At 44.1% G+C, this 13579-nt stretch overlaps 1 protein-coding gene across 4 annotated transcripts in view; it reads right to left on the bottom strand.

The window, feature by feature from the left end:
- RBPMS (RNA binding protein, mRNA processing factor) overlaps nt 1-13579 on the bottom strand; it is a 99297-nt gene that overhangs the window by 4744 nt on the left and 80974 nt on the right. For all 4 annotated transcript variants that reach the window (XM_072991871.2, XM_072991873.2, XM_072991872.2 and 1 more), the window contains exon 7: nt 4897-4966. In XM_072991871.2, coding sequence (XP_072847972.2) covers nt 4904-4966 — 63 coding nt within the window. In that variant the 3' untranslated portion in view covers nt 4897-4903. The remainder of the gene's footprint in view (nt 1-4896; nt 4967-13579) is intronic.

Genomic DNA, 13579 nt, shown 5'->3' with positions numbered 1-13579 from the left:
GTCAGACATTAAGACTCCCTGTTGAACCTGAGCCGACAGGCTCCACCTCCAAGGAGGTGTGTTCCAATTGGTTTGTTCAGCATCAGCTGACATCAGTTCCATAAGCCTCATGATTGGAGGAAGCTAAGCCCCGTGATTGAAGGAAGCATATTTACAGAGGCAAGGTATGTGCCCTTTTGTTCTCTCCTCAGCTATCTCAGCTTACTTCTGTGTAAAAGACACCCTTCAATTTTTAGTGTAATGATTTCAGGAAAAAGCGTCTTATACATGGAAAAATACATTACAGTGGTGCCTCGCTTAACGAGCGCACCGCATAACGACGAAATCGCATAGCGATCCGTTTTTTCGGATCGCTAATGCGATCGCTTAACGTCTTTTGAATAGGGCTCAATTCGCTTTGCGAAGACCGGTAAGCGTTTCGCTTACCGATCTTCGCAAAACGAAGCCCGGCAATCAGCTGTTCGGCGGCCAAAATGGCCGCCGGAAGCCCAGAAATGGCCCAAAATGCCACGCGCAGCGTTTTGGCGCCCTCGTTAAGCAAGGCGAGGGCGCGAAAATGGCTGCCGGCCATTACGAAGCTTCGCTGAACGGTGAGTATTTGACCCATTTGGAACGCATTAAACCATGTTTAATGCGTTCCAATGGGCTTTTCTGTCCCGTTCAACGATGCTTCAGCATAGCGAAGGTTAATCCGGAACGGATTAACCTCGCTATGCAAGGCACCACTGTATATGGTTGGTTCTCTGCAAGCTAAGAGAAGGTGAGGCTACAGAGCTTGTCCTCTCAAGTATTCTTGCTAATGGCACCTTGAGTAAAGGAAGACCATAGGTGGGAGCACAGAGGTAATCTTAATTGAACCAGTTTCATTTTATAGCCTGGCCCGCCACCCCATCCATGGGATAGAAAGAAAAGCGCCTGCCAGAGTTTTAATCCCCTCACCACTTCATTTGCCAAAGGCTGGAGCAAGAAAGGATTCACTTCCTCTCAAAAGATTTGGTAAATTGCTGCAGCTGTGCTCAACTCCTGCCCACCCTCCACCTTAGCAGCTGAGTTCACAAATGAGTTGAGGGCAGGCACTCCCCACCCCGGGGACTGAATCGGGCTCAGAGGACACCCCCTGTTGAGCCCTCCCCTGAAGTGCTCTTTTCAGGAAATGAAGGAGGCCTCCACAGAAAGAAAGGCCTGTTTCATCATCACTGCATCTCTCCTTATTCCCTCTCCCCCTGCAACTGGGATCTGAGGTCATCCTCTTTCTGTTTTCACTGACATTTGTTCAAGTTTTGTGAACTAATTTTTTTTAAAAGCCACCAAACTTCTAAATCTAGATTTTCTTCAGCCTAATCTGATATCTGTATTTATGCAGTTGTTCTCAGGGCAATGCCGCAGATCAATAAGGTACAGTACTTCAGGCTGTGTTCTTGTGCACACCAACTGCCACCGGATACCTTTATAATCAAAACAAACCTATTAAGCCCACCCTGAAGTCTTAACCCGAGGAACACACAGCCACCCATACTGGCCTGATGGACACAAACCTACCCCGCAGCATGGTGTGCACGGAGGGAACGTTTACTCCCACATGCGGCAAACCGGGTTCAGGCAGCTGGAGCCACTCTAGTGGCTTGCTTGTCTTCCAGCGAGTAGTGGCAGAGCAGAAGTTGGAAAGGAGAGGCTCTGGAAGATGGTTGTCAAATTGTTCCAAGGAATTCATTTTGGAGTTCACCTGGAAGCTTACCAAGGGCTCCTTAATGGTGTGTGTGTGTGTGTGTGTGTGTGTGTGTGTGTGTGTGTGTGTGTGTGTGTGTGTGTGTGTGTGTGTGTGTGTGTGTGTGTGTGTGTGTGTGTGTGTGTGTGTGTGTGTGTTTGAAAGAGAGAGAGAAAGCCAGTGATCGTGTGCAACAAAAAGTTACAGTGCGAGAGGCTCCTGTGCTGTTTTTCAGCCAACGGGCGAGGGTACAGTATTCCTCTCCGACTCCCACCAGTCCTTCCCTCAACTGGCACCCAGCATTCTCCAGCCACTGAGCATCCGCAACCTCTTGGAGGTGGGAGAAGCTTCCCAAAACTGCTTTTCTGATTTTTCAGACTCTGGGGTTCTCTCAAAAGCATGTCATCTCTCTCTCTCTCTCTCTCTCTCTCTCTCTCTCTGTGTCTCTGTCTCTTTGGATCACAACTCCCAGAATCTGTAGTCCAAGAAGGGTGATTTTCCCAAGCTCTGGACTGCGTCTTTCAGCCTTGCAACCTTGGCTTTCAATAACCTTCGGGGCAGCATCCACATGGTTTACAGCTCTATAACCTTGATGTGTAGCCAGGGAAGTTTTCATTATTATTTTTTAAACAGCCATTTGTTTTATTTGGCTAAAAAATGGCCAAAGCTGGGGTGGGGGTGGGTGATGGCTGTATAGCTCATTTTTACTTTAAAGGAAAAGCAGCAAAGGACAAAAAGGCTTGCATGTTGTTTGCTTTTTATTTTCAGAGGGTTGACAAAGCTGATTGTACATGAATATTAGGCAGTGTAGTGTTAACACCTCAAGCAGGATCCAGGCTAGTTCAGGGGATGCAGGGAGAACTCTCTGTCTGATGGTTTCTCAGGCTCTCACACATCCCTCCCACACACCACAAGAGGGGAGGGGTAAAAAGGTTGACAAAGATTATTTGCAGATGATTAAGTAAAGATTATTTATTTGCTTGAAAGAAAGGAGCTGTTGTTAGATGCAACATCTTGGGAGCTTTAAATCTGAAAGTGAACTTTAAATGAGGTCCTGCTATCAGTTTGAAAGTGTGTAAAAATGCAAGTAGATAAATAGGGACCACCTCGGTGGGAAGGTAACGGCGTTCCATGTCTAGTCGTGCTGCCCATGTGACTACGCAAAATGTCTATGGACAAACGCTGGCTCCACGGCTTGGAGACGGGGATGAGCATCACCCCCTAGAGCCAGACACGACTGGACAAAATGTCAAGGGGAACCTTTATCTCCTCACCTCCTCTCTATAGCTTTTTAGGCACCTAAGTCAATTTTTTGTTGTTTTGATTTTGGAAAAAGAAATATCATTCAGAGGCTGTCAGAAATATCATTCAGAGGCTGTCAGTTTTTAAACTGCTGGCTAAATGCTGATGCAAAGAAGTAAAGTGCGCTGCTTATATACTGCCCCATAGCAATTAAAGCACTCTCTGGGTAGTTTACAAGTTAATTACCCAGGCTACACATTGCTCCCCCCCCCCCGAGCTGGATATTCATTTTACAGACTTCAGAAGGATGGAAGGCTGAATTAACTTTGAGCGGGCTGTGGCGTTCACCCTCATGCCCCTTTCTTGACCATCAAGACTCAGAGCACACGAAGGCAAACAATCCCCTCTTTTACACTGCTGCCACCAGGTCCACACTTCAAAGTCGCTTAAATATAACTTTTGTTTATTGATTACATAAATTGAAATTGATTCATGAATATCTTCTTTAGGTAAATTTATTATTAACAACAATCTTCTATTTCATAATACACTTCTAACTCTAATCACTCGTCAGATTTCCCCAAACTCCACACTCTTATCTCTTCACTCTCTCACACTTACTCTGACTGACTCTCTCAGGCTTCGCCTCTTATAGCATCCCTCTCGGCTCCGCCTCTCAGCAACATGAATATACATGAACAATTACATAACAAAACATGACCCATTGACCTAATAAAGGGGACCGCTACACTGGCAACCTAGGATTGAGCACAGTTTTGGCTGTAGTACAGCAGTTTAGAACCACTGTGCCATGAGGTTTTCAATTTCATTTGTTTGTAATTTCACCACAGAATTTTAATATTTTATTTCTCTTCACCAATCCACTGACCTCCCCACCATCTATTTTTTTTTTATTTTGGTAGAAAAAATATAAATATAAATGTCAAAATAAGGTATAGCTCTATTTCCAAGCTATTTTCTCCCTGTGAGAAACCACGTGGATACCCACAACTATCCCAGCTTGATAGGCCTAAACAGGCACCGGGTTCATATGAGCAGGTAATTAAGTTCATAAAATCCTTAAAACAAAGTATAACTGTTTCTCAGCAAGAGGGATAGTAGGATGTTCATGTAAACATTGCCAGAGGTGTAAATAATTTCTTAAACAGCTTCTCACACAGCCACAATATGCTAGAATAAGGGAGGGGAATGGTGGGAATCATATCAAACAAACAGATTTGAAAACAGACAATGTAGGTATGACTTCAGTACTTATGCCACATTTCAAGAGCAGTTGAGCTACTTCCATTAAAGTCATGCAAGTGGATGGCAAAGAGGCATTGGTTTGGAGTTAGTTCATCAAGGCTTGAACACATTGAAAGGAGTACAGGCAATTCCTGGGAAGGAAAAGCGACGCCTCCTTAAACTAGGCTGCAGAAAGTTAAATGCTGTGGTCCAAATCCATTGGTGTGGAGTCTCCTCCCCCAAATGTTCACCATCTCTCTCCACAAGGGGGAAAAGACATTGAACCTCCTTCACCAAAGGGGGCCTTTACTGCAACATGTCTTTTGTAAATATTTATAACTTCAGAAAACGTCAAAGCTCCACCAATCCACAACAGAGCCACCTACAGAGTTGTCTTTTTTCCAGAAAATGATAGCTTCTTTTGGAAAGGAGGTACACATGGATCAAGGAGACAGTGTTTAGTAACTAGTTGAGGTCTGGCCTCAGCCTGATGGGCCCACGTCAAGCAGGGGCGGTCACAGGCCCTTACCCCGTCCACACAAACAAATACAAAGAACCACAACCCTTGTCCTCCCCCCCAAGTGTTAGCCTTGGGTCCTTTTCAGGAGAAAGGTGGGGTAAAAATATTTTAAATAAATGAAATTAAATAACTAAATCAGCCGAGGCGAGAGCATTTTTCCAAGGGGTGCTTCCCAGTCACTTACACAGTATTCAGCAGAACTGACGGGACTTCCAGCCCTGAGAAGTAGCCTCTGAGGGAGGGAGCCAGCGCATCTGAAAAGAACAGAAACCCAGAGAGGTAAGAGACAAGGATAGGTAAAAGGCCAAAGCCCTCAGGACAGCAGTCTTGAATCCAGATCTCGGACATTTTACTTTTTTAGACTACAGCTCTCATTGGCCATGCTGAACCAGCGGATTCTGGGACTTTACAGTCCAAAAAAGTAAATTTGTTTTCATTCTTTCAAGATCCAAGTCTCTTCTTTTAACCCCCAAACATCAGGACGGAGCCCACAATATTTAATGAAATATACTGTATGTCCTGCTATCTTGCAGATACTGTACCTCAAGGTAGCCAAAGCAATAAAATTAACAACATAACAAGGAGTAACAGCAAGGCAAAACAGCTGTTAATCAATAGTAAGGATGAACCATCAAATAAGAGCTTTTAAATGGGGAACAGACAGAATAATATAAAGCTTTAGCAGAGTCATGGAAGTCCTTCTTTTCCATCTGTCTGCTCCTCTTGCAAGGGTCCGACTCCTTTATCTCTTTAAACAGCTGTCTAGCAAAAGGCTCGGCTACATAAGCTGAAGGAGGTAGGGGTATCTGTGTGCACACAGAAGAGTGTGTGCTATGCATATGTAACTTATGTTGGACTACAACTCCCATAATTCCCAGCCAGCATGGCCACTGAACATTTTACATTTAGAAGGCAGTGAAACTTCATCACAAGGTCACTTCTAAAACCGGCTGCAACACGGCATGCGCTGGCAAACAGGAAGTGCTCTTCCCAGCTCTTCTTACCCTGGAGGTCATTTGCTTTGGAATTAACGGCCATACATTTGCAAGTACTGGAAGTTACAACATACCGTAAGTGTCAGGAGGAAGAGCTACTCAGTAGTTGCCCTGCAGGGTCAATGCCTCGTATCTCTTTCCCAGCCAGCCCTCCTACTAGGACAGGGCAGCAGCTGTTCCGTTCTGAGTGCAGTGGGCAGATAAGTCGGACTGAAGGCAGGCAAGAGAGCCGGCCGGGAGGACACAAAGGCAGGAACAACGAGGGCTGCCCTATCTTTTAATATTCCTTTACTTCAACCTGGAGAGTATGTGCAGCAGTGACATGCACAGAAATTCACAACACCACTGCATACTCAACCATTAGAAGCTCAGTGGGTAGAGTTTTAAAAAATGCAAGGGAAAAAAATCTGCTATAAACTCAAACCTTCATTACACAGCTGGAGCATCTCAAGAGGGAGCTCTCTCACGCCTGTACTCCTCCATCTCCTTCGTTTATGTGGAAGCAAGCATTTCTCACTCTGATACTGTAAGACAACCACTACGCAGTGCATTTATATGCCTCATAATCTGAAATATACTGGCCGTCTCCCTAGTCCAAGGCTAGGCAAGGATGGCAGATCTAGGGACCCATTTCCTGGACCCATAACCATCCAAAGGCAGCAGAGACTGCAAAAAGTTGGGGGTGAAGAGAAAAAAGGAGGAAGAATTTGGAAATGGCTAAAAGTCCGCTTCCTGTTTTAAAAATTTGAGGAAACAAGTGCCTGTGTCGTCTGTTCAGAAGGTGAAATAGCCCTTCTCCAGGTTTTCAAGGACCTACAATTCACCTGAGGTGGGTTTTTTTTTTTTTTTTTTTTTTGGCCAGAAAAAAGAGGCAACCAGAAGATGGCTAGGAACTGCAAAAAGAAGCTTTGGGGGACTGCCCTTCGCCCCCTCCCCATTTATATAAAGAACCTGTATCTGGAAGGGACACTCCTTCAAGGGGTAAAACAGAAGAACTGTGAAAACACATTAACAGAAGAAGCATGTCTGTCATCTCCAGAATAAAAACTACAGCTTCTTTTGCACATCTAATTCTCAAGTGATGCATAACAAAGGAGATCACAATGCTGAGGGGAAAACCCTCTATGGGCTACAAACATGTGCTTTTTATTCGAACATGTGCTTTTAAATGCTGCAAAAATATGGAATCTGTCAAATGATTTCTTCAGTTTTAAAAGCCCTTTGGAGAGCTTAATAAACTAATCAACGATAAAGGTAATAAATTGTTTACAAAGCACACTAACAGATACAAGAGTCCCAACCCCCACTGCCAGATCAAAAGGAAAATAGGTTATTAAATGCCATTAAAAGCTCAGATGAACAGTATAGATTTATTGGGAAAACAGGAATAAATTCATGGCTAGATAGCTCAGTGAGTCGACATTGAAGCACTCTGCTACAGAGCCATGGGCTTCAGCCTTCCATTCCCCACTCTGCCTTCAAGAGCGTCCCTGTGTGGCCTTGGGCAAGCTGCACCATCCCAGGGCGCCCCCAGAAGGGAATTATAGTACTTGTCTGAGCACTCGATACCTAGGAAACTCAGGGTCACCTTAAGTCAAAATTGACAGGATTTAAATATTATTAACAATGAGGCCTAGCTAATAAGTCCCAGGAAAAAGTTCAGGACGCATCCATCTTTCAGTTGTGACTCTGTCCTATACCCTTCCTTCCTCGGGCAAGGAATACAAGGCAGCTGCTGCTGCTGCTGCAGCCATGCAACCACTTCCCCCTCCCTCCAGCATCCTTAATTCTAAGCCACGAAATCTGATGGGCTCCCAAAGCAGATGGCAAGCAGAGCAGCCAGATGGCACCAGAAAGATGCCATGGGTGACCTTAGAGAGGAAAATTATCCATCAATTTGCACTGACTATACAGCCATGATTTTGCTGTGTGACATGCTAGTTCTGAAAAGCTATTGCTGGCTTAAGTCTATATGGAAAAATTACCTACGTCCACAAATAAGAAGATGAAACATGGGTTTGTTTGTTTGTTTGTTTACCTTAGGGTAAACACACATCCAAAATCTCTGGCCAAGAGACTGTTCCTAATCTGAGGTAGTCATTTCATTCCTAAGGGCAGCACCACATGAAAGATTGCAACAGACAAGAGAACAACAATGAGCTACATACATCTCTCTGGTGAATGCATAAGCATGGTAAGTGTTTCCAAACACTGGTCTGCTCTATTTGCAACTTAAATGTCTTGAAAGATGGGGGGGGGGAAGCAATATATGTAATGTATGTGACAGCTCTGGCAAAAAGCTGAGCCTCCGAAACCATCAGTTGACCATTTTCCAACCAGTTTCCCAACAGAAGACCAAAGAAGAATCCTTTTGAAAAATGACACATCTACCAGTGCGGACAGCCTTATGCTAAAACAAAGAATACTGCTGGTGCCTTTCTGGATAAGGAAGAAAACTAGAGATAGTACAGTGTCAGTGGGTGGATGCTGGTACTTCATGAGGATCAGATTATGCGCCTGGCACTCCCCCATTTAATTTATGACAGGGTATCACTTGGCTAAAGGAGCTTTTACCAGTTAATGATATAGGAATTCAACAAAGGTAAAGATGCACAAAACTAGTTTTGAAAAGTGTTGTAGCAGCCACCACCCTTGAAGGTACATTTATTCCTCGGTTGGGGGAGCTGATGCCTTTTTGTAGATGGTACCTACAGTTTCTGTAAGTACAGTGGTGCCTCACAAGACGAGTGCTCTGTTTGACGACGAAAATTGCATTATGACGTTTTTGCGATCGCAAAAGCGATCGCAAAACAATGTTTCCTATGGGGAAATTTCGCTTTGCGATGATCGGTTCCCTGCTTCGGGAACCGATTCTCGCAAAACGACGATTTTCCTACAGCTGATCGGCGGTTTCGAAATGGCCGCCAGGTAAAAAAAATGGCCATCTGCTCTTTTCTGGGATGGATTCCTCGCTGCACGGACAGTGAAAATGGGCGCGCTATGGAGGATCTTCGCTGGACAGTGAGTTTCAAGCCCATAGGAACGCATTAATCAGGTTTTAATGCGTTTCTATGGGCTCTTTAATTTTGCTTTACGATGTTTTCGTTCTACAGCGATTTTGCTGGAACGAATTAACATCGTAATGCGAGGCACCACTGTATTTGAGTTTAACTCTACTGTCTTTTACAAAATGTTGTTCATGAATGAGAATACTTTTTCAATTAATGAAAAGATTTTTAAAAATTACATTTGAATCTGGTGGGAGGGTTTGTGTGTGAGGGCAAAGCCGTGAAAAAAGGCAGTGAGGTAGAAAGCATGTCTGCTGATGCTGTGCTCTTAGACCTAGTGTAACACTGCATGCTTAATTCTCCTTAACAGCACCTTTTAAATCCTTACAAATATATTGTAGCCACCCATCCACAGCCTCTGCTCTCCCTTTCAGCAAGCAAGTACTCTCCTCAGTATCTCTTAAGACCATGTAAAGAAAAACTTCCCTTCAAGTGTTGAGAAAGCATACGCATGAACTACAGCATGCACTTTTTATGTTAACAATGACAAACAACTTGCTTTTTGAAACAGGTCTTTGGTGCAAAAAAACAAAGGCTTTGAAGTTGGCTCAGAGAAGCCAAAAAAAAGTGTGCCACTTATATACCGTCCCATAGTGCTTACAATACTCTTTGTGTGGCTTACAATTTAATTATACAGGCTATGCATTGCCTCACCCCAGCGAGCTGAGTACTCATTTTACCAGCCTCGGAAGGATGGAAGGCTGAGTGAACCTCAAGCTGGCTGTCAGAATCCACTGGGATCGAACCCCAACCATGAGCAGAGTTTTGACTGTAATATTATAGTTTAACCACTGCACCACAAGGCCTTCTTTCAACTTGTCATAACTTCCGCTGTGTGAATCCCACAACTGTACAGAATAAGAGATGGACACAAAACTCTGGTTTGGTGGAGTTTGTCATACCAGACACGAGAATTTCTGTCCCACATAGTTGCAAAGATGAGAAAGAAGGGGCGATAGGTAAAACAAGGATCAGAAGCCGAATAAACCTTGCTGTGCCAGGGCTTCAGATTTCTGTACAGTTCCTTCCCCTTCCCCAGAGCTAATTACATAAAAATAAAGAGAATTGGGGCAATTATATAAATCATTTAATATAAGAGAAACCAAGCATTTACCTAACTGGTACACTTTGACAGCCTGCAGAATTCAACTTTTTTGTTGTGCACTTTGGGTTAGTTTTAAGAACCCATGAACAGTGTTGCTGGCACAGGCTAGATCACCTTGGAATTCAGCATTCTGTCTCCAACAACGGACAACTGAATACCTACAGGAAGTCTACAAGCAGAAGCTCACGGAGGCAACGAGCCCTTTTCCCTTTAGTGACTGATACTGAGAGGCACACTGCCACTTAACATGGAAGAACCACAGCAGACAAGAAACGACAAAACAGTCCATGACTTAGCCTAAACGGTTGTTTTTAAGCTGTCTAAACTAGAGACTAGCTGTCTGGAGAGCTCAATGGTTTAGGTATCTGGCTGAGGAGACACAGGCTGGGAGCTCGATTTCCCACTGTGCCTCCTGCAAATAGAGCCAGCCTGAATGGCCTTGGTTGGGCTGCACAGCGCCAGGGTGTCTCCAGAAGAAAGGGATGGTAAACCACTTCTGAGTACTCTCTACCTGGAAAACCCTGAAAAGGGTCACCATAAGTCAGAATTGACTTGACGGCACACTATTATTATTAAACTACAGACCACAACGACGTCCGGCACTGAATTTCAGGAATGAATTAGGATTGTGTAGTACTTTGTTTTGTCTGTCTGAAATCTGCAGGTGATCTGTTCCGCTGCATTACTCCAATTTCACATTGGGGAGAACTGCCATCTCTGGCAATGAGTTACTTAACACAATTTCACTGTCTCTTACTTGACTCTTGACTACCTATTCAGACGTCATCAATCAATAAATATGTTTTGTCCTAACACATGCAATTAACAAATAAGACAGCAGCTATTAAGAAGAAAATACAACCCACAATTGTTCTCATTCCTGCAGGAACACACACTGCAAGACAGTTTGGAAAACACAAGACAATTATCCTTTCAATTAGCAATTAAAACTGCTCCACCACATCATGAGCCAAATTTTTATTCCTTGATTTACCTATTAAAGCATACAATTCTACCATTCGTTACTATGCTTGCAAGCTGCTCCCTTTGTCTTGTCCACAGATGGACTACACAGAAGTGGCAAGGTTTTGAGGTAGGAGGGAGGGAACTGGAGCTCTGGATGAGAACAGTAATCACCAGCAACCCACCCATCCTGGAGGCCAAGTACTGCTAATCCAGGCATACTGGCAGGCATCATCACAGCCCAGACAGCTGTTGTCATGCCCAAAGCTCAACATCTGCACAAAACGAAGCACCTCTTTTTTTCCTGGAGTGCTGCACTCCCATCTTCTGCTAGACGTGTCCTAAAACTGCTAAAGTAGATTAGGGCTCAGCTGCTCGGGATACTAGAAGACAACGTGTGGAACTCACATTTAAGACAGATCCCTCTGTCTCGGAGATTAGCAACACATGGCCTACCCAACCTGGCAGCAACTAACCATCAAAAGGCATAGTCCAGTACTCTTTAATGGAAGCTTTGCTAGAGTACTGCCAAAATTGGCCGGCTTTGTTTGACTTAGCTCTACAAATGGGTAATGAGCTTAAAAAGTGTCGGCTGAATGTGCATTTTATCCACAGAAAAAGGCTTATCCTATTTCTGTTTGCATATGAAAAAGAAGCCAGGCCACAATTAAGGGGATTGATTGCAGTTCCATTTGTGCAGGTTTGTACTTACAATGATCTTACAACTTGGATTAATGCACGTCAAGGACAGAGCATAAATGGACAAGAGCAGCTGTAGAGAATCCCAGAGCATTTACGACACCAAAGGTTCTCACATACACACTGTATAAATGGGAAAGCACGACAGCCTTACAATGTGTTGTATTTGATACCACCACTGGACCTCAGCTCCGAACAGAACTACAACTTAGTAAGCACTGGGCAAAATCCTTCACAATTTCTATCCCCAACTTCAAAATGGGAATAGCAGCATATCACACAGTGTTACAGTAAAAATGAATAACAAGACTGTTAGGCTCTTCAAACTTAATTAGATCAGAGAAAGAAAAAGTCGAATTTATTTAAAATAGCCCCCCCCCCCCAATCTTATGGTCCTGCCTAAGTGCTGACAGAATCTAACGAAGAAAGAGCACACTCCCAACTGGAAAAGATGGGAACCACTGGTGAACTTTTATCCTCACTGTAAGGCAAAGCCAAAGATGGTGGTTGTAGTGGGATTTTGATCTCTCTCTCTCTCCCTTTGGAAGAACAATGTTTTCTGTGTGTTTTTCTTTGCTGGCAAAAGAAGTCAACGTTGATCATTTGCCTGCCAGATCTATTCCCTCACTGACTCACAACAGTGGGAGACAAAGATGTGTGTCAAAACCATGAGAAACCATCTCAGATGTCTTAAACACTATTGCCTCTTTCCAACTCGTATTAACTGGATCATCGCCTAGAAATGAATGCAATAATCAGGACAAAACAATGCATTTTTAAAATTAGAATAAAAGTTCCTTTAAAAGCAGGGATGGCAAACACATGGACGCCTAGATCTTGCTGAACTGCAGTTCCCCTCTTGCCTCATCATTGCCAGTGCCAGCAAAAGTTGACTGGAGCCACACTCGAAGGTCTGGATGGTCACATTTGCCGCTCTCCTTTTAAAACAGGGGTAGGCAACGTGCAGCCTTTACATCTTATGTGTCTCCCAGAACCCCAAGTGAACCAAGGGCCTTCCCCAGAAAAAATATTCATTCATTCATTCTCTCTCTCTCTCTCACACAGACACACAGACACCAGCAGCAGTAATTGTACTCCCAGCAGCTCTGGAGAGTGCAGCTGAATATTTAAAGCATATTTTGGAGGGCCATACCCCTGTTTCAGTCCCAAAATAACCTTTCCTATCTACAACTTCTTTGGAAAAAAAAAACTATTTTTAGCCTTAACAGGAGGCTGAAATGGTCTTTAAATGGCAAAGCATGCTTTTATTCAGTAATGAAAGTTCCACTCTGGTGAATTATCGGAGATCAGACCAGCGTTTCCATCACGTGCTAAAGAAAAGACTGCTTTTCTTTTCCTCGCCACTCAGCAGCCCTTTTCAGGGTTCACAGGCAGGCAGGGATCAATTGCCCCATGCCTCTCTACATACAAAGAAATGTATACCTAAGACATTGGGGTGTGGCTGGGGGGGGGGAAACGACCCAGAAAAAAACCACCCCCTGATGTCATCTACAATCTAATGCAGGAGTGGGCAGTTTTGACAGGCCTGGGGTCCACTTTCTCGCCCTGGTGCCTTCCAAGGGCTGTACAAAATAACGGTGCCAAAAAGAAACAAGAAAAAAAAGAAACTATGAACACCTAGAACGCTACTTCCAGATTTGGGGGCAAAGGAGGAGGAAATGTATGTAAAATCCTTTGGTCTCTTTAAAAGGCAAACAGCTAGCCCTGGAAACTTTGAGGAGCATGAATTCATCTTTTTTTTTCTGGAAAAAGAGGGGTCTTGAGGAAGCCTGGGGACTACCTGGGGTGTGCATAATGAACCCCAGGACTTTACTCTGCCCATCCTTGCCCTTGAGGAAGGCCCCAAAAGCCCACCGAGCCCTCCCCGCTACTCCTGCTTTACAAGCTAGAAATCAGAACAGTGGCACCCAAAGTATATCTCTTTTACATTCAGGGTATCTTCACACACTCCCATTTATTTTGGCTTCAGCCCCATAGCATAGAATACAGGAAACAACACTGTTCTTCTGCGATGAA

Source organism: Pogona vitticeps, chromosome 2 (assembly GCF_051106095.1).
Source record: "Pogona vitticeps strain Pit_001003342236 chromosome 2, PviZW2.1, whole genome shotgun sequence".
NCBI lineage: Eukaryota > Metazoa > Chordata > Lepidosauria > Squamata > Agamidae > Pogona > Pogona vitticeps.
Note: the sequence above shows the minus strand (reverse complement) of the source record. Positions and strands in the feature narration are given on the sequence as shown.